General features: G+C 35.2%; 1 protein-coding gene across 2 annotated transcripts in view; it reads right to left on the bottom strand.

Moving 5' to 3' along the window:
• Positions 1-841: 841 nt before the first annotated feature.
• LOC138711838 (uncharacterized) overlaps positions 842-21,152 on the bottom strand; it is a 57,295-nt gene continuing 36,984 nt past the window's right edge. Inside the window, exons 3-5 of one of the 2 annotated variants that reach the window (XM_069843095.1) lie at positions 20,388-20,540; positions 11,466-11,573; positions 842-1,296 (exon numbers count right to left, since the gene is read on the bottom strand). In XM_069843095.1, the coding sequence (XP_069699196.1) occupies positions 1,289-1,296; positions 11,466-11,573; positions 20,388-20,540 (269 nt within the window). In that variant the 3' untranslated portion in view covers positions 842-1,288. Of the gene's footprint in view, positions 1,297-9,024; positions 9,233-11,465; positions 11,574-20,387; positions 20,541-21,152 lie in introns of those variants that run through there. The other variant, XM_069843094.1, reaches the window with a different exon arrangement.

The following is a 21,152-nucleotide window of genomic DNA, read 5'->3' on the forward strand; positions in this document are numbered from 1 at the left end:
CACTTCTTTTCTACCGACTTGCAATCAAATTTGGTGCACGATAGGGCATCTTTGTGCCCACACGAAAGACTTTAACAATGCGGGCTTTCCACACTATGTGGTCAACACATTGCAGAGATACCCTAGAACAGACATGTCAATTGATGTCCATAGGAGCAAGTGCGCGCTTTAGAGCTCAGGAGAGCATGAGCGCTTTACAGCGGAAAGGAAAGAGACAGACGAATTAGGTAGTATATGCCGCTTAGTCGAGCTATATTCAGGGATGGCCAGCACTGATTCAATAGATAACGGGAAGAGAACTTATTAAAACTGTATCCATGTTAATTTTAAGATTTGTCTGAAAAGTATAAGTGTATTATAAGAATGTATGTTTTAATTTTAATGCTCATTTTTCATAAGTTTGATTTTTTATTCAAAATAAATATTTTCTCAACTTCGTTTATAGAAAATTGAAATTTTCAGATATAGGTCTATTTATTTAGTAGCCTTACAGAATGTTTTCGTAAATTTAATATACCGTAAATACGTATTACTGAAGATAGTGTACTGAAATTTTTTAAAATATTCGCATGGAAATTGTTTGTAAGGAAATGAATTAACAAAGCAACTACTGTTACATCATAAGCAAAAGATTTGTGTCCATGTGTTGTAAAAATTTCAGCTCTAGCTATAGCTTCAGCACATTTCGAGAAAATAATTTAATAATCTGATGTTAGGAAGTTGCTAACCAATATCACCTTAAAAGCATAATGCGATAAGAGTTTTGTTACGGAATATTAGTTTCACTTAAAACATATACAACATCTAGGTAACTTTGCTTTGTACTGTAATATTATTTTGATTAGTTTATTAATTACTTTTATAAGGCTAAAGGTACCATCAATATCAATTCCAACTTATCATGTCATACTCAATCTCTTTTTTTGGGATATCACTTTCTTTATGATTGATGTATTTCATCCATTTAGTACAGTATAGTTGTACTACTATGGAATTTATGTGAATATTTCTTCTTAACTCTTTATTATGTTATTAACATTTAAAACACAACTGCAATATTAAGAAATCAGTGTTAGTACTTTAGTTTTACAGACAATATAGATAATATCAAACAGAAACGCCATATAAAAATAACGACATAAAATTTCACGTTCCGTTTGAAGTTTGTTCACCATTGTTTTCTTAATCCAACAGGCTGCTTATTCATGCACAACCCTTCCTCTTTCCATACTTAGCGCTTGATGCCCGCGCACGACGTCAAGGTCAGAAAAATGGGCTTGCTTTGACATCACTGCCCTAGAATATCAGAGGACAAACTATCAGTTACATAGAATGAAAAGAAATATCCGCCAACGATAGGAGTCGAACTACGAAACGCTTGGTTGGGAAATTCATGTTCTTTTCATTAAAGAAGGGTTGTCATCCCGTTCTGTTACGTGTTGTGCTCCAATTTCGTTCCAGCAACAGCACGCGTTCAAACCTTACCTCCCCTGCTATCCCTCTCTGACCTGCATCTTACTGTAGACATGGTAGTGGAGTACAAATTTAATACAATGCATCACTCGACCTCATGCTGAAGAGTAGAGAGCATTGCAATCATCACAATATCAATTACTTCAATTTTTACCTTTTATTTTAAATAATGAAATAAAATTTTATTTCAGAAATAATATCAATGTTCGGCAATACGTAGACTATAGGTGTAAACAGTTTTTTCCTTCATGAAACTTAACAAACCTTGGCTAAGGAGTGGACTGATAGATAATCATTTAAGTTCAGTTTTAAGATTTGCAACTGCTAACGTAATATTACCTGATAAAGAGAATTTTATGTCTAAACATAAACGCAAACGTCTGCAGCAGGTCTTTTAAATGAGAAAAATTAACTCTTGTAATGCAAGAAAATGTGTTTTAACGTAATACACATTGCAATTGCAATAGATGATCAATGAAATGAAAGCTTAGAAAATAATATCTTTTCTGTTTTTCAATGTGTATATATGTATTTAGTACCAGTATTTGTTCCTTTCTTCCAATGCTTCGCGATGCAATATAATTCAAGTACGATACATGTTCTTTTCCCTTCGAATATAGATACTACCCTATATTATTTAACGTGAAGTACTGTTAATTTATAAATAATCATAGAATCATAATTATATGTCACAAATATTTCAATTTTCAAATAATGTTTGTACCTTATTCCTTTGTCTTTTATAGTTGTTATATAAATTCGTTACAATTTATTTACTTCTGATGATCATTATTGTGCATGACGCATCTCAGACACTCCATTCATATAATTATGATATTCCCTACAACTACGATCCCTTCCTTACTCTAATACTCTCTACACCTCTGCCTGAACGCTGTGTATAATTATATCACAGGCTAGTATATACAGTCATGAAGCTTGAGTTTATGAAGGTACTAGGAACACTAGACTGTGCAGGTACTATTTCGCATTGTCTGTAATGAGGCGATAGTAGCGATCCTAGTGGTTAGCAACTATCTATGGATGCATATTTACTACTTATTGAGCTTCATGACTGTATATACTAGACTGTGGTTATATGTCATCTTTTACAGAGAAACACGTGGTGAACGAATAAATTCAAAACCATGAGTTGCCGTGCTGATTTCGTGACACCACTACATTAAAGCATAGCGATGGACTGTTTGTTCTTTTCCTATGATATTTCGAACGACGCAGCACACAGTCTACAGTCATTCTCACTATTTAAGATGAGATTTTTATCTTCTAGGTACACACTTATAAAGGTTCCTCTGCTTTGGGTAAATTCAAAGGTAGGTCTATGTACCATTCGTAGTGTACGCTACGCAGCAGCCAAGGATCGCAGTTTTGTCGTTACATGGAGACATGCGTTGAAATCCTGACAACGATATTATTTTTCCCGTTTACAAAGTATATTGTTGGCCGTGTGCACCATTCTCGATCATCTAGCCTGTTTATCAGCAATCGCGGAAACATGGTTAATTCTTGACAATGATCAAGTTACAGACGCGGTGCACCGACATTTTCCCTCGATCAACTCAGTACCGTCAGCTGACGGTACGCTCGCTTGAGAAGAATAATCTGAGCGCTAGGTTACCGCGTATAAAACAGTGAACGAACGCACTCTGTCAATTATTGCTTCGTTTTTGTTTGTCGGACTGTTTCAAACATCCTCGCAGTTTTCAAAGAACAAGTTTCAATAATCATGGAAAGAAAAAAGAAAAGAGCACCGAACTTCTCACAGTTCGAAGTGGGAATTCTTTTAGAACTCGTCAGCAATTCTGCATCCATATTACAGAATAAAAGTACTGACGAAAGTTCTCTAAGAGAAAAGCAGGCTACCTGGTTGGATTTAACCTCACAATTCAACATGAGTTATATGTGTTAACATAATTCCACATACTTTGTAACGTAATTTATACAGTGGTTATTTCATATTATTGATAATAATTGGGAAAATCTCAGTATACGGATACCTCACTGACAATTATCTTGAAATAGGCTACTAAAAAGAGCAGATTTGTATGTGTTTTGTCGAATGCTCATCATCTTGCTTACGAAAAGACACATTTCAGTGCCAATAATTTATTTGGGAAAATTTTAGTTTACGAATACCTCGCTAACAATTATTAAAAAAAAAAAAAAAAAAAAAAAAAAAAAGCAATTCGACTGTATATGTCGAGTACGCATCAACATGCATACGAAAAGGAAGTTTTTAGTGCCAATTTATTTTGTGTGCACAAGGTTGGAATTTTGGAGTAAGAGGGAAAGGAAGGTATCCCTGTAATTTCTCTTAATTCAAGCGTAAATAGCCTAATTGTCCAAAACGTTATGTAGGTCCTAATAGTTTCAAACGGCAAATCTATAGCTAATAAGTTATAATCTGTATTCTACAAAATGGTCATTTAGTTTTATTATATTATTACCGGCATAGAATAACTACTTTATTATTATGTTAACAAAATTGGATAGTTAGGCCTAAATAATATTGTGACGCCCACGTGAGATTTGAACTCACGACCAGCGTCCCGCAAGAGAGCAGATCGCGCGTGAGCCGACACGCGCTCCACGGAGCACTGAGGGACGGCGAGCGGCGGAGAGAAGAGAGGGAAAAGGGCCTACGCGGCGAGGGAGTTTGCGCGCGCATCTGGTGCTGGCAGAGAGGAGAAGGATCTGGATTGTTCTCTGGAGTGCTATCTCTGGACACGCGTGGAACTTTCCAGGCTACGTCGCTGTGGCTATAAAAGAAGAAACGCGAGCGAACTTGAGCAGTTTCAGTGTGATTCATGATTAGTTCAGTTTATTCAGTCAGTGAGTAAGCCAGAGCAAGCAAGCCAGTCTTGTGTACCGGAGTTCGCCTCGAGTGTGCGTCCGCAACTGTGTCAGCATCCGAAGACCTGAGTTCGAGTGCAGTGGACCGCAGTTGGAGGGACCTGAGTTCGAGTACAGTGGACTGTCTCTGAAGGTCTGTGGTTCGAGATACTGTGAACTCGAGTGACTGAGCTAGAAGAACTGTGAACTAAGAACTGAAAGTTCTAATTTGTAAATAGTGCTTTGTAAATATTAGTTAAGATTAAAAGTTCATTGTTGTTCGTAATAGTCCAAGTAAATTGTCATTGTCGTCAGTGGAGTGCTATAACGAATACTGTGTTGAGTGAAAATCCTATTGTTGACGAGAGCGTTTAAGGTGAATTGTCGAAAGGAATTATTGTTGAGATAATAAAGTTACAATATTTTGTCCTCAAGTAAAGTCCTGATCTTCCACAACATATACAAAACATTAGTCTATTTTGAAAAAAAAAAAAAAAAAACCATTTTATTATTCATCTACAAACTTACTCTTTCTACAATAACACCGATTCTGTTATTTCCGCAGTGAGTTGCGTGTTCAAGATACATCATTTCATCTTCAATTCCATCAAGTACGTCAAATCGTGCCGCCATTTTGGTTTTCTCGACTTGACCATGTTGAATTCAAGATAATCGGTCCCACACCCGTGATCAAATTTGATCATCATCAACTCGCTTGTTTAACTTTGATCGAGATTGATACTCCGCAAATTGGCGTTGAAGATGGTCAAGTGCCGACTAGATCATGGTCAAATTTTAATCGAGAATGGTGCACACGGGCGTGTGTGTCTTAGCTAGAGGTACGGCGTTGAACTGACCCCTTGTTGTCCCGCCATATGCATTTCTGTAAGGAAATGAAACAAGGAAAAGGGGGGAATACATGGACAACAGGGGAAACGCAAGGAGAAGACGGGAGAGAACAAACGAATACAAATAGAATAAGGGGAATACATGAACAAGGGGAATACAAGGAGAACAAAGGGAATGCATAGACAAGGGATATATAAGGAGAACCAGGGGTATATAAGGAGAACAAGGGGATGTAATGAGAACAATGGGTATACAAAGAGAACAAAGGGAATATAAAGATAACAAGGAGAATATAAATATAACAAGGGGAATATAAAGAGAACAAGGAGAATATAAAGATAAGAAGGAGAACATAAAGATAACAAGAAGAATATAACGAGAACAAGGGGAATAAAAGGAGAACAAGTGGAATACAAGGAAAAAAGGAGAAGATGAGAACAAGCGAATACAAGGAGACCAACGGGATACATGGACAATCAGGGAAATGCAAGAAGAACCAGAGAAATGCAAGGAGAACAAAGTGAGTGAGTGAAGTTGTGAAGGAATGGATGAATGAATGAATGAATGAATGAATGAATGAATGAACGAAGGAATAAATAAAGAAATAAATCGTTAAATAAATGATTAAATATATAATGAAAAAAAAAAACAAATAAATATTACCTTACTCTCTCCAAGAATATCCCTAATATTTGTGCCGTTTTCAAGGCGTTAAATAATATTTACTTTGTTAGAAATACTCAGGCTTGAAAGTGATTGTGACACGATGCCTTATAGGCATGCGTGGTCTTGGATTCTCGTCATAACAGACCACGTTGTACTGTTTTCTGCTTTCTTTAGACTCAAACGCATTCTACTAAATCGACGGAGCAGTGTATTCTGGTAGTGCGAAATTGCTTTAGTTTCTTAAAGATATTTAGTAGGCCTACTGATCGAGAAATTTTTATTTTTGAAACATTTGTGAAGTGAAAGTTACGACTCAGAAACGTTTTACAATCCATCAACGTTGCAGCAGGCCCTACTGCTAAACCCAAAAACTGTATAAAGAGACAATTCGTTGTAGAAACCTGACAGCGCTTGCTGTTTGAGAAATCAGCCAGCAGTTCATCGCTAGACAGTGCGTCTGAGTTTTCTAACAATAAGGCTCTTTGGAATGAGGATCTCATCGAAAATGTTCTTTGTAGAAAGTCAATATCTGTATTTTCCAGAAGTTCTAGGAAAGATACACAACTATCCCATTTCTACAAATTTATTATTATGAGTGTTAATATTCACAAAACCAATTTTTCCTATGATAGTGCGTAAATTTGCATTTTAGCCACTGTTATCAATGCGTAAAGTGAGCCTTCAAAACACTAGTGTGTGAAAAAAGTAAGTTATCACTTTACGCGCTGCTAGTCATTTACGCATTTCGAAAGAAAATCCAATATCCAGTATACAAACTTTATTCAGTAAGATATCAATGCATTACCTCGATCTTTCATAGCTTAAATATTAAACATAATACAAATGAGTAACAAATTCAACTTTCATATTTACATTTTAGCTCAAATTATTCTGAAGTTAATCTGTAGAACTCATTGCAACAACATAATATAGCATTCAACTTTTCCTAACCACTTTGTTGATGTCCATAAATTTGTTGTGATCATTAATAAAACATACTAATTCCATGTATTTCTTATTGTCCTCAGTTTAGACGGGCAAGACATCATGATCTTCTAACCTTTCCAACTAGAAATATTTATTTAATGTAAATTTCTGCTATCGCAGAAAAACATTGTATGATACACATTCATCAAGTTACCTTTTTGGCAGTCGTGTATTTGTGAAAACTTTACACTCGTGCCAAAAAGAGTACCTTTATGATCTTGTATCATAAACAACTATTGTTAAGTGTTGAATAAATAAGTTTTCTAAATAATTTTTGGACAATATATTTATTTTTTTTTAGTTATATTTCCAAGGTCATAGAAATCGGAACCCTAATCATCAGGTATAGTGGTGATAGTGGTAGACGTAAGAAATTGCGAAGTTTATCCAGCGTTTCTACGTTTTATTCAGCCTGGGGACAAATGGCCGACAAAGTTTTTCTGGAGCTTTCTATCAGGGACAGAGCTGTAAACCTACGACACGGGCCTCGCAGCTCCACTTCCTCCTCTCTTGAGGAAGCCGTACTAAGAGTTTTATCGTCGTTTAAGATCCATCACTTTTGCCGAGATTGAACCTGCATATGTCGGATTCAACGGCTGACATAGTAACTGCTGTAGTATGTTCTTGTAATATTACCACAGTCTAGTATAATTATACAGTCACGAAGCTTGGGATGATTTTTTGCATTTCTCGCGATAGTTGTTAGCCGCTTGAAGCGCTGTGAGTACTAGGAACACTAGACTGTGTCACTGCCATCGTGATCTAACATGTAACTCGCTTAACCAGATCACGAAGGGTGGCGTTTAGACCATATAAATTAGTTGGAATGCATAAAGAGAAACATATATTTCTCTAAAATGTAGTGTAATTGCATTAATAAAGTTTAAAACAATGATTATGAGACACTTCAGACATAATTCACTTGCGAGTTAAGGTGTAATATTATTTTCGGTGTGAAAATGACGTTGTTCGTGTGTGTAAAACCTATCTTTTATTTCGATTAAATATTGCGAAATTCTTGTACATTTACTTATGCACGATTCAATAATTTTCAGTTGTACCGCACGGATATTTAGATATGTTGAAATTATAGGTTATGTTTACTGTACCAGTTGCCCCTTTCTGTCTAATTTTAGTGGTCTCCAATGTCCTGCCATTCATATGGAAATTATAGGTTATGTTTACTATATTTAAGTTATATTCCTAAATTCGCATTATATCATGTATAATTATTGTATTTATCTACTACCTAAGAGACGAAGGAACACAATCGTACGTACACTAATTTCATAGGAGTGGTATAAATTTTCTGTGTATAATTGAAGAAGGTAGATGTGCGAAATTAAAATCACAATATAAATTCTTTTTTATTAAACCTCAAAATAGCTTCCATTCTAAACTTAAAATGTTGATGCGAACAGATTATGTTAAGATGTAAAATTCTCTTCACATTAAAATAACACAGTTTTGTAATTATTTCTGCAATATATTATGCAACAAGAAGTAAACGGAACTTATGGACACATTATACTAAATAAAACTTAGCAATGATACGCAATAAAGTCATAATATAATATTTCACTGAGTTCCATACACTGAAATAGAAAACCCCAACATACATTACGGCCTGGTCTAGATCGAAAAGACATTGACTGTGTCGTATTTCGCATTGTTGTGAAAAGTTGTGTAAATTGTGAAATGTGCGTTATAGCAGGACGATTCGTCCTGGTTATAGGTTGTTATAACTGTAAATGGCTAAAATACAATAATTTGAATAATATTATGGGACTAGGAGACGTTTGTAGTACTATAAAGATGTCAGAGTTATCCTTCTCCCGAAAGATCCAGGAAGATGAGTTTATAAAATATAATATATACTTTATGAAAATAATATATAAATCTTATGTATTTCATATTTCAATAGTGGAAGGAAGGTGTTAATTTTTTCAAAAGAACACGATACCGGTATCGAAAGTACAATACACTTCATCGTCTGCTAGGGAAAGGATCTGTGATGAGGCGATAGTAGCGATCCTGGTGGTTAGCAACTATCTATGGATGCATATTTATTAAGTATTGAGCTTCATAACTGTATATACTGGACTGTGATATTACTCTGAACATGAAACCTGCTGGTAGTTGCGAAAAGTTATGTGTATATATATATATATATATATATATATATATATATATATATATATATATATATATATATATATATTTATTTATTTATGAAATCCAAACAGACTGTGGAGAACCTAACATTTTTTCTTCTGGAAGTTGTCTTTTAGCCACTGTTGATGATGTTAGTCTCTGAGCTGCAATACATATCGCTTGTCAAATTCATCCCATAGCATCTCCGGGTTGTAAGGCCAGTCAGTCCGACTCCCCACGTAAGATACCGCTGTCAAAAACAAACAAGGTCCACACCATATACTTCAGACTTCACAGCTTTTTAGAGGATAAATACACACAATCAAATGATGTACAGATATCTAAAAATGTACAGGGTGAATCTACATTCAACCGACAAACTTCTAGGAATTGTAAAGGGCACCTAACTAAACAGTAATTAGAGACAGGAAACCAATGGTCAGAAACCAGTTTCACAAGACAAAGGTGTTAATTGTTTATATTTGAAAATTAATTTATGCTTTATCACCTTTCTTTCAAATTTACTTGTAACTCAGCCGTATTTATTTTAACGGACCAAAATTAGTTAATAAAAAATCAAATTAATACTATAGAAATGGCACATACAAATAGCAAAAAAATTGACACACGAATGTAAATGTAAAATTATCTGACAAAAACAAATAATTGAAGATTCTGTTCAAAGTGGGATCCTTCAGGTTAGATACAGGCTGTACATCTCATAATCATTGACCGCCTGACCATCGTGAACATATCAGAAATTTCTCTTAACACAAGGGCTGCACCAAAAACCCTTGCCACAAGGTTTTCGGCTGAAGCAACTGGAGTAAGATACACTTCGATCTTCAGGTTATCCCACACAAAAAAATCTAACGGGGTTAGTTCAGGTGACCTAGCAGTACGGGATATTCGACTATACGCCCAATCCATCTGTAGTTACGGCAACGTTTACACATCATGACGTATGAATTATCTATAGTGCAACAGCTTACGGATGAAGATAAGTTTGTTCGTAGATAATTCTGTGCGGAAATGTTACATCGGATAGAAGGCAGTGGGACATTTACGAACGAACACCGCAATTTTCAGTGATGAGAATAAATATAATATCTCTGCTAATGCCAATACCCAAACTGCAGGATTTGGAGCAATAAAAATTCACTTGCATTCCTGGAACATCTTCGCAACAATCCAAAGATGAATATGTTTTGAGCCCTCGGTGAAGAAAAAGTTTGCAGCCCATTCTTTATCATGGAGTCAACCACTACCGGGATCATGCATCTGGACATGCTCCAACATTCCCTCATTCCATAATTAGTTGAATACAACTGAAAAGTAAACATTCAATTCCTGCATAATGACACACCCCATCACTACTTTGGAGAAATGTAAGAGTGTTGCACCTGTCCCCCAAGTCGATGAGGGCCGATAGCATAGCCATGTTTCCCGGAACTTACAACATTGATTATTTTATGGACCTTTGTTAAAGATCGTGTTCCTTTAGTCGATAAATGAATGAATAACTAAATTAATGTCGAGAGAGGAACAGGAAAACAAAGAAAAAAGAGTGAAGAGATGGTTGGATGGATGGATGAATGAACAAACAAATGAAAGAATGAATCGATGAAGTGATGAATGGATGAATGAACGAACGATCGAGTGAAAGAATGAATGAACAAATGAATAAATGAACAAATTAACGAACGAACGAGTGAACGAACGAATGAATGAAGAAATGAATGAACGAATGAATGAAGAAATGAATGAACGAATGAATGAAGAAATGAATGAACGAATGAATGAATGAACAAATGAATGAATGAAGAAATGAACGAACAAATGAGTGAACGAACGAATGAATGAATGCATGAATGAATGAACAAACGAATGAACAAATGAATGAATGAACAAATGAGTGAACGAACGAAAGAATGAATGAACAAATTAATGAATAAATGAATGAATGGACAAATAAACGAACGAACGAATGAATGAACAAATGAACGAACGAGTGAACGAACGAACGGATGAAAAAAAGTGAATGAATAAAAAATAAATGAATGACAGAACGAACGAATCAATGAATGTATATTTGGAATGAGGGAATGTATAAATGGAATGAATGAATGAATGGATAGATGAATGGATGAATTAGTGTATGAGTGGATTACGAATGGATGGATGGATGAAGAAAGGGGAGGAAGAAACAGATGAATTAAGGAAGAGAGAAACAATTACAGAAAACAAAAAGGGTTGACAAAGAATACTAAGAAGGCTAAAAGGAAATACAATTTTAGAGAGAAAGTATGTTTCTGACTTTGTTAAGCAGATAGCAGACTGATGTTGATAACACACATGGACGTGTGATACAACAAAGTAACTTACACTTCTGGACGAGTTGATTAGTAAGCAGGAATACCAGATATTCTTTGATTGCTACTTACTACATTGAGACCAGATATTCCTTGATTGCTTGTACGCACCTGGTAGACAGAAGTTAGGACTGTATGAGATCTCAGGGGGTGCTGACGGCGTCAAGTTCACGCACGCATTTGTGTGCGGTAAGGAACTGGGATTCGTAACCCTGTGACCTGTTGACAGAGAAAATATATTCGCTCTAATTCTGGAAGTAAAAGTGAATTACATACTTAATTGCGACTTTTAGAGAACCCGGAGGTTCATTGCCGATCTCACATAAGCCCGCCATCGGTCCCTATCCTAAGCAAGATTAATCTAGTCTCTACCATCATAACCCACCTCCCTCAAATCCATTTTAATATTATCCTCCCATCTATATCTCGGCCCCCCCCCCAAAGATCTTTTTCCCTCCGGCCTTCCACATAACACACTATATGCATTTCTGGACTCGCCCATACGTGCTACACGCCCTGCTCATCTCAAATGTCTAGATTTAATGTTCCTAATTATGTCAGATGAAGAGTACAATGCGTGCAGTTCTACATTGTCTATTTTCTTCATTCTTATGTAAATTCTTAGCTCCAAATATTTTCCTAAGCACTTTATTCTCAAACACCCTGACCTCTGTTCCTCACTCAAAGTGAGAGTCCAAATTTCACAACCATACAGAACAACCGGTAATAGAACTGTTTTATAAATTCTAACTTTCAGTTATTTTTGAGAGCAGATTAGATGACAAAAGCTTTTAACCAAATAGTAACAGGCATTTCCCAAATTTATTTTCCGTTTAATTTCCTCCCGAGTGTCATTTATATTTTCTACTGTTGCTCAAAGATATTTGAATTGTTCCACCTCTTCGAAGGATACATCACATTTATTTAACTAGTAAGGAAAATGAGTACAAATTCAAAAGAATACAACAAAAAAATTGTTTCTAGCCACTAGCGTAAGAGCCAGGCTCGTGTACATATAACATACAATTTACAAAGACAGTTTAATAAATACACTAATTAACTTAATTCAGACCAACAATTAACATACAAGAGAAAAGAGAGAAAAACGCATTTAATATAAATTGACAATCAGACAGAAACCAATGGCATTCAATAAAAACAATAATATAGTCGACAGAAACAAAAGTGTAAAAACACGCACATTTGTTAATATTATATATCATGACTAATTTTATAAACTTCTTTTTTAAAAGGTTCAATTTCAAAATATTTCAAATTTGGGAAATTATTTGTAATTTGACAATTCAAATTTCCAATTCAAAGAATGAATTTCCATTTTTTTATATTTGCACTTTGTACTACGTTCTGATCATGAGACATAATCGTATACTTGTCTTTTCGAGATTTACTTTCAAACCCATCTATTTACTTGCTTCAAGTAAAATTACCGTATTTTCCCTAATTGTTTGTGGATTTTCTTCTAACATATATTTATATCATCCTCATAGACAAGCAGCTGATGTAATCTGTTGAATTCCAAACTCTCTCTATTATTCTGGACTTTCCTAATGACATATTCTAGACCAAAAGTTATAAAACTAAAGGTGACAGTGTATCTCGTTGCTTTAGCCCGCAGTGAATTGGAAAAGCATCCGACAGAAAGTGGTCCATACGGACTCTGCTGTATGTTTCGCTAAGACACATTTTAATTATCGAACTAGTTTCTTGAGAATAAGAAATTCAGTAAGAATATTATATAAAACTTCTCTCGTAACCCAGTCATATTCCTTTCTAAAATCTATGAATAACTGATGTACTGTACCCTTATACTCCCATTTTTCTCCAATATCTGTCGAATACAAAAAAACCTTATCAATATTCGATCTATTAACCCAAAACCGCACTCATGATCCACAATAATTTCATATATATATAGAGTTTATATTCTCAAAAGAATATTGGATAAAATTTTGTACGACGTCAACAAAAGTGATATTCCTCGAAAGTTACTATAATTAGTCTTTTCGGCCTTCTTAGATAGGTACAATTATGGACTCCTTCCATTGTTTTGGTACAATTTCCTTTTCCCAAACAGCAAGTACAAGCTTATAAATTTCGCTAGATAATGCGCTTCCATACTCTTGTATTAATTTTGCTGGAATTTATTCGATACCTGGAGACTTATAATTTTTCAGATTTTCTATCGCAATTTCGACTTCTGAAAGTGTCGGTTCGAGTATAAATGGCTCAGTAGTTTGTGTTTGAATTTCGTTCCGATCATTTCAATTTGGCCTATGTACATTTAGTAGTTGCCCAAAATATTGTTTTCCATTTGTTCAGGATTGAATGAGAGTCTGCAAGCAAGTCACCATTCTCATTTTTGATCACGTAGCAGTAGTAGCATTAGTAGTATCAGCAACATCGACAATTGCAGTAATAATATTTCATTTAAGGACGCTTTCAATTTCTGAGCTTCTTTCGAATTGATATTGAACGTAGGCGAGAAATGGGCGACAAATTTGAATTGAAATGCTCTGTCGCCATCGGAGACAGGTTTCTTTCACGTATCGCAAATCTAAGACATGGGATCTACAGCTTTATTTCTGTCTTAGGAAGAAAGATCAATATTCTCGGAGATCATAATACCGGATTATTTTGGACAAAAAATTTCTAATGAATGCAGTCTATACTGAACATTGTTGAGAAAGAACTGTTTAAATGTAAAGCTTCAGCTGTGCAGTATCTAAAAATGACCCTGCATCTATCTAGGTGGTTGTGCATTGCCATGGAAACTTGTTTACGTACATAGTGCTTTCAATTATAGTGGTAGTATCGGCCCTAGAATTTATAACAAATAAAGAAATACCAACATCTATTTACCTCCAACAGTTTCAAACTTAATAATGTCTGTAAGCAATTTGTTATGAGTAAATATTAACTTTTAAATGTTATTTTATTGCAAATTATACATGTCACTTTATTATGTATCAAATTCCCCCCTCAGCACGAGATCACTTTCTTTCAGGGCCACGGGGGAGTGCTAGATTTCGTATATTTACAATTTCTTTGTATTATATTTTTTCTGGCAATAAACTTACGAACTTATTTGTGGCAGATTATTACGTAATATTTCGTAAGTACACTATCTACCAAAAAGTAATTGAGCACTGTTTTTGCCCCTTTAGAACCTCGTGGTGCCACCTCTTGTTGCTATAACAGCAGCCACCCTGTCAGGCATGCTCTCCACTATTTTTTGTAGGATATCCACTGGACTGCGTCGCCATTACTTTTGCAACATGGCACTCAGTTGGACAATGGAAGTTGCCCGCATCTCCCAAGACCTCAATCGCCGGTCCAATTCGTCCCAAATGTGTTCACTGGGATTGAGATCAGGACTCTGTGCAGGCCAGTCCATCTGGTGAACATTATTGTCTGCATACCACTGCATAGTATCCGCCGAAACATGAGGCCAACTTCCATTGTCCAACTGAGTGCCATGTTGCAAGAGGAATGGCGACGCATTCCAGTGGATATCCTACACAAACTAGTGGAGAGCATGCCTGACAGGGTGGCTGCTGTTATAGCAAAAAGAGGTGGTACCACGAGGTTCTAAAGGGGCAAAAACAGTGCCCAATTACTAATGTATAATTCTTAAAATATTCTCCATATAGTACTTACTGCCTTTTAAGGAACCCGGAGGTTCATTGCCGCCCTCATATAAGCCCGCCATTGGTCCCCATCCTGAACAAGATTAATCCAGTCTCTATCATCATAGCTCACTTCCCTCAAATCTATTTTAATATTATCTTCCCATCTACGTCTCGGCCTCTCCAAAGGTCATTTTCCCTCCGGCCTCCCAACCAACACTCTATATGCATTTCTGGATTCGCCCATACGTGCTATATACCCTGCCCATCTCAAACGTCTGGATTTAATGTTCCTAATTATGTCAGGTGAAGAATACAATGCGTGCAGTTCTGTGTTGTGTAACTTTCTTCATTCTCCTGTAACTTGATCCCTTTTAGCCCCAAATATTTTCCTACGCACCTTATTCTCAAACACCCTTAACCTATGTTCCTATCTCAAAGTGAGCGTCCAAGTTTAACAACCATAAAGAACAACCGGTAATATAACTGTTTTATAAATTCTGACTTTCAAACTTTTTGACAGCTGACTGGATGATAAAAGCTTTTGAACCGAATAATAACAAGTATTTCCCATATTTATTCTGTATTTAATTTCCTCCCGAGTGTCATTTATATATATTGTGTTTGTTGCTCCCAGGTATTTGAATTTTTCCACCTCTTCAAGGATAAACTTCCAATTTTTATAATTCCATTTCATACAATATTCTGGTCACGAGACATAATCATATACTTGTCGCTTCGGGATTTACTCCCAAATCTATCTCTTTACTTGCTTCAAGTAAAATTCGCGTATTTTCCCTAATAGTTTGGGGATTTTCTCCTAACATATTCACGTCATCCGCATTGACAAGAAGCTGATGTAACCCGTTCAATTCCAAACCCTCTCTGTTATCCTGAACTTTTATAATGACATACTCTAGAGCAAAGTTAAAAAGTAAAGGTGATAGTGCAGCTCCTTGCTTCAGCCCTCAGTGAATTGGAAACGCATCTGACAGAAACTGATCTATACGGACTCTGCTGTACGTTTCACTAAGACACATTTTAATTAATCGAACTAGCTTCTTGGGAATACCAAATTCAATAAGAATGTCATATAAAACTTCTCTCTTAACCGAGTCATATGCCTTTTTGAAATCTATGAATAACTGATGCACTGTACCCTTATACTCCAATTTTTTCTTCATTATCTGTCGAATACAAAATATCTTATCAATAGTTGGTCTATTACGTCTAAAACCACACTGATTATTCCCAATAATTTCATCTGCATATGGAGTTAATCTTCTCAAAAGAATATTGGACAAAATTTTGTACGATGTCAACAAAAGTGATATTCCTCCAAAGTTACCACAGTTATCTCCCTCCTTAAAGATAGGTACGATTATGGACTCCTTCCATTGTTCTGGTACAATTTACTTTTCCCAAATAGCAAATAAAATCTTATAAATTTCGTTAGATAATGCGCTTCCACCCTCTTGTATTGATTCTGCTGGAATTTGATCGATACCTGGAGAATTATAATTTTTCAGATTTTCTATCGCAATTTCGACTGCAGAAAGTGTGGGTTCGGGTATAAATGGCTCAGCAGTTTATATTTCAATTTCGTCCCGATCATTTCTATTTGGCCTATGTATTTTAGTAATTGCCCAAAATAGTTTTTCCGTCGTTCAGGATTGAATGAGAGTCTGCAAGCACGTCACCATTCTCATCTTTGATCACGTTTACCTTTGCCTGATATCCATTCTTAAATTCCTTTAAGCCCTTATATAAATCTCTAATGGTTTTATTTATACTATTTGTTTCTACCTCATTCAGTTTTTCCTTCAAGTAATCTCTCTTTTTTATTCCTAAGTGTACGATTTGCTTCCCGTCTTTTATTCAAATAATTATCTCTATTCGCCTCAACTGGATCCTGTAAGAATTTCAATTTTGCCTGTTTCCTTCTTTCTACTACCATGGAACAATCTTCATTAAACCACGGTTTCTTTTCTTAGTTTCATAATAACCTATGCTCTGCTCAGCTGCAATTTTCATATTATCTTGGATATTTTCCCACACGCTAACATCTAACTCTTCCTCAACTTCGTCGGAACTTGCTAATACGGCAAAACTATTTGGAATTTCGACCTGATAATATTGGTTAGTTTCCTCGTCCTTTCATTTCGGAATACTGAATCTTCTAATATTAACTTGTTGCTCTACTCGCTTGGCTGCTGATTCTATCTAGACTGAAAATAAAAAAATGTAAAATAAATAGAGAAGAAGTAGGCTGTATGAACGAGATGTACTTTTGTATGTTATCGTTGATTCGATCATCATAAACTGCGGCGCCATCAGCGACGTCGATTAACCCTCGACACTTACCTGGGGTCTTTCTGACCCCACACCATATCTTATTGTTAATATTTACATCCATATACTCCGAATCGTTCCAGTAACTTGGATACGCTATCCTAGGTTATTTTAGTTTCCTTTACAGCTAAAATTATTATTTCATAATTATATATTGGTTATTTTTTCATATTTATTGCTTGGGTTCGTGGGTGGCGCCAGCTATGGAACACGTCTTTACTTTCTAGTTAGAATTATTTTGCAGTGATAGACGATAGTGTTTTGTTGTAAACAAAGTGAACATGTACTTTGTAAAGTGAACAAATGAAACAAATACAGCATATACTGCCTTGTAGGCTATGTGTAGGTTCAAGGGTAATTATTTCTACTTGTAAAATTGGCTTCTTGATTTTTCTACTACAACAAGTGACGAGACGAAATTAACTAATTTACTGTTTAACCATAATAATTAACACTTGATGCAATAACAATTTCCTTTTTGTGTTACGTTTCAAGGAAAATGGATGTTTTCTCCGATAATTGAATAAATAAAACTATAGTTACAGAATAGTCTGCCATTAAACTAATTAAGTTAATTAATTCAGTCATTGTTTAAACATATTGAATAATTCTTAATGCAATAAGAACTTCAATTTGCTTATACTTTATACAAAATGCATTAAGCTATAAAATATCTAAATTATTAATACAAATATTCTTGGGGTAAAAAAGATCTCAGATAAGTAGTATGAAATTCTAGAGCTAAGTGTGAGGATTAAAGTGACAAATTCAGCAATGATATATGTAGATATGGAGGGCGCAGAACAGCTGGAGAACATAGGCTAGCAGCTGTGTAGGAGTAAACTAATTTTCAAAGTTTCTTCATGTTCCTATGCAGACTGATTAAAACATTTTCAATAATTATCGTGTAATTATTCTTCAAAACTCCGGAGACCTTTTAAACTTGTCCTGTATAACATTTTGTACATTTTGATTATGCAATGTGGACTTAACATCATTAATAAAATCTTGTAAAAACATTCATTACGCAACTAGTTAGGTAATGAAATTGCTATTACCTAACTTGTTGCGTTATGTAAACCACATATTAAATTAAATTAAAAATTAACAACATATTCACAATTTGGTACTAAACATTCAATTGCAGAATGTGTAGCACTTTAAGTATTTCAGTGTGTTTGAACTCATTAACAATGTTTGTTTATTTCTCCTAGTACTGCTCTTCTTTTGCTATAAACAAAAACCAATCGCGTTCAAAATTAATAAAATAAACATAAACGAATCGCCTCTCGCAGGAAAAAACTAATAATAATAATAATAATAATAATAATAATAATAATAATAATAATAATAATAATACAATCGCCTCTCCACAAAATACATGTTCAAAACTAGTAAAAATAATAAAATTACTTTTATTAAAAATTTAATTTTTTTATCATAGTGGATAAAACGTTGTGCGATATATTTATCGTAACTTCATATTACAATACTCGACTGCGACCTCGTATGACAACTTTCCAATCTCGTAATGTAATAAGAAATGTTACGATATACTCATATCGTAAATTACTATAACAAATCATCACAAAATGTTGTGACAATTGTTTGTGATCTGCGATCTACAGGAATCCAACTCGCCTTTCCCGTGTTATAAACTGTAACAATTCTGGTACTGTTTGCTCACCCTAAATTTACTATTGTTAAGAATCATGGTTGGTGGATGATGCTTGATGTAACTACAAGAATATTGTTCCCAAACTGTCCACACTATGTGACAATGCTGTGTCACTGTTGTCATGTTGTTGTTTAGTCAACTGTCCGAAGACAGGTTTGAACCTCATAAGTGACAACAATAAGAAATTTATGAGGCAACTAGGCCAGGAAATGATGGGGGAGGGTGGCCAGTTCCTTTCCCCTTCTATTGCATACATCGCCAACTAGCTACATATTACTCCAGTCAGACTTCAGATGCATACAAACAATTGTTCTTCTTCTGACACATATCGTCAAGTGAGATGTACTGCCTGATAATCAGGCTTCGAGACTTTGGACCCGATACAATAAATTTACTGTGCATGCACTATAGGTTGTTGACTCGCTGCAGGCAGATAGAGATGCGTTCAGGTAACAACGTTGCTATTTAGAGTAGAGTAAGGTAGTATGGGGAAACGCACTCATACATGTACATTCTGAAAGTAAATATACATTAGGCCCTACACAATGATAATGTAAAAAGAATGTGAAAAGCATTTATTCTCCTGTCTTTTATAAGCATTTGTTTAATTATACACAGTGTTAATGGTGGAAATAAGCAAGTAGCAATTTTAATTTTTTCATTTATCCTTTTGGTCGTCTTTTGGAAGTGTAGTTACAGTACCGAATTGCAATGTACCTACTACAAGATAGAGTGTCTCAAACGTAAATCTTTTTCGGTTATCTGCCAAAGTTTGCACTGTAGAAAGCTGCGCTCTACGTCGCATGACGTGAAAAGAAGCAAAACGAAAAAACCTAACATCATTGCAGTCTCTAAGAGACAGTCCTTTATTCTCGGTTGACTCTATGTCCGCTAATTTGTGTTTATGTTACACAATGTTCCATATCCGTTATTTTCACTTAAAATTGATTTCCACTTCTGTTTTACACGTTCAGTAACGGGTGTACTTGGTGTCTCATTAATTCTCTGCATTATTTTCTAAATTAATTTGAGTGCTTCCGACATCTCTTGCTCTGACTTCTCTAACCGTGTAATAGTTTAAAATACAGTTTGTATAAAAACCAAATTATTCGTCAGAACCTTCAAATCCAGAGCGTTTTCCTTTGCGTATTTGTTGTCATTCATTCTACTGTACCCCCACCCACTGTACGCTTTACCACTATACTCACTACGCCGTTATGCGGATTTACCACTGAACTGCTCTATCGAGTCCGAAGTCTCGAAGCCTGCTGATAATACATGTACGTATCAGCCAGAACCTCAATCAGAGGTGTGTTGTCATGATAGCATTGTTTAATGGTAAGTTACTGTACTTACCTGATGTTTTTGAACTCAATGGTGAAGATGATGGATCTTGGTAAGATGTAGTTGCTGCTGTTGAAGTTACAGCGACGTGGATTATTTGATTGGCATTAATTCCGTCTTCCAGTTGGACTCGGTGTTGTCTTTTAGCTTTATTGCGTGATGGAGCTAAAAGTCGAAAGATTCATTAATCCAATTATAATATCTTACACTTCAATTAAATCTAAAAGACACACCATCGGCACTCATTGTGTCATGTCTAGGCTCCGTATTCCAGCTAACTAACGACTGAAGTTAAAGACTCATTGGGTAGCCTATAAAGTACGCCGAACACAGGTAATGCAATGGATAAGGATATAAACAAACAAGTCGTCGCTGCGTGTTCGTGGAATACAGTCAACTCCCGACATTCTGAAGCTATAGGCCTACTACTAAAGTCATTCCACGTCAAATCGCACGGATTCATATTTCTGATTGTATTTATATTTGTTTACCTACTCTATGAGTCTAATAAACTAAGAAAGTGTATTTCTATTTCCACCTAAGTCCAAATGTTTTTAAAATACTGTATGTGAAAATTCGTTAAAAATGTCGCACAATGCAATATTTCTGAGCGTATTGATGTTGAAATGTTTTTGAAAAATGCATTTAAAAGCCTGAAATACTGTCTTTTGTTAAATATTTACTAACTGATTTTAATATAATTACTAAAAATATTTTTTTTTATAATTCAATTTTTGAAAGTTAGATATCAGTGTGAAATAACCGCATTAAAAAAAA

Source organism: Periplaneta americana, chromosome 13 (assembly GCF_040183065.1).
Source record: "Periplaneta americana isolate PAMFEO1 chromosome 13, P.americana_PAMFEO1_priV1, whole genome shotgun sequence".
Classification (NCBI taxonomy): domain Eukaryota; kingdom Metazoa; phylum Arthropoda; class Insecta; order Blattodea; family Blattidae; genus Periplaneta; species Periplaneta americana.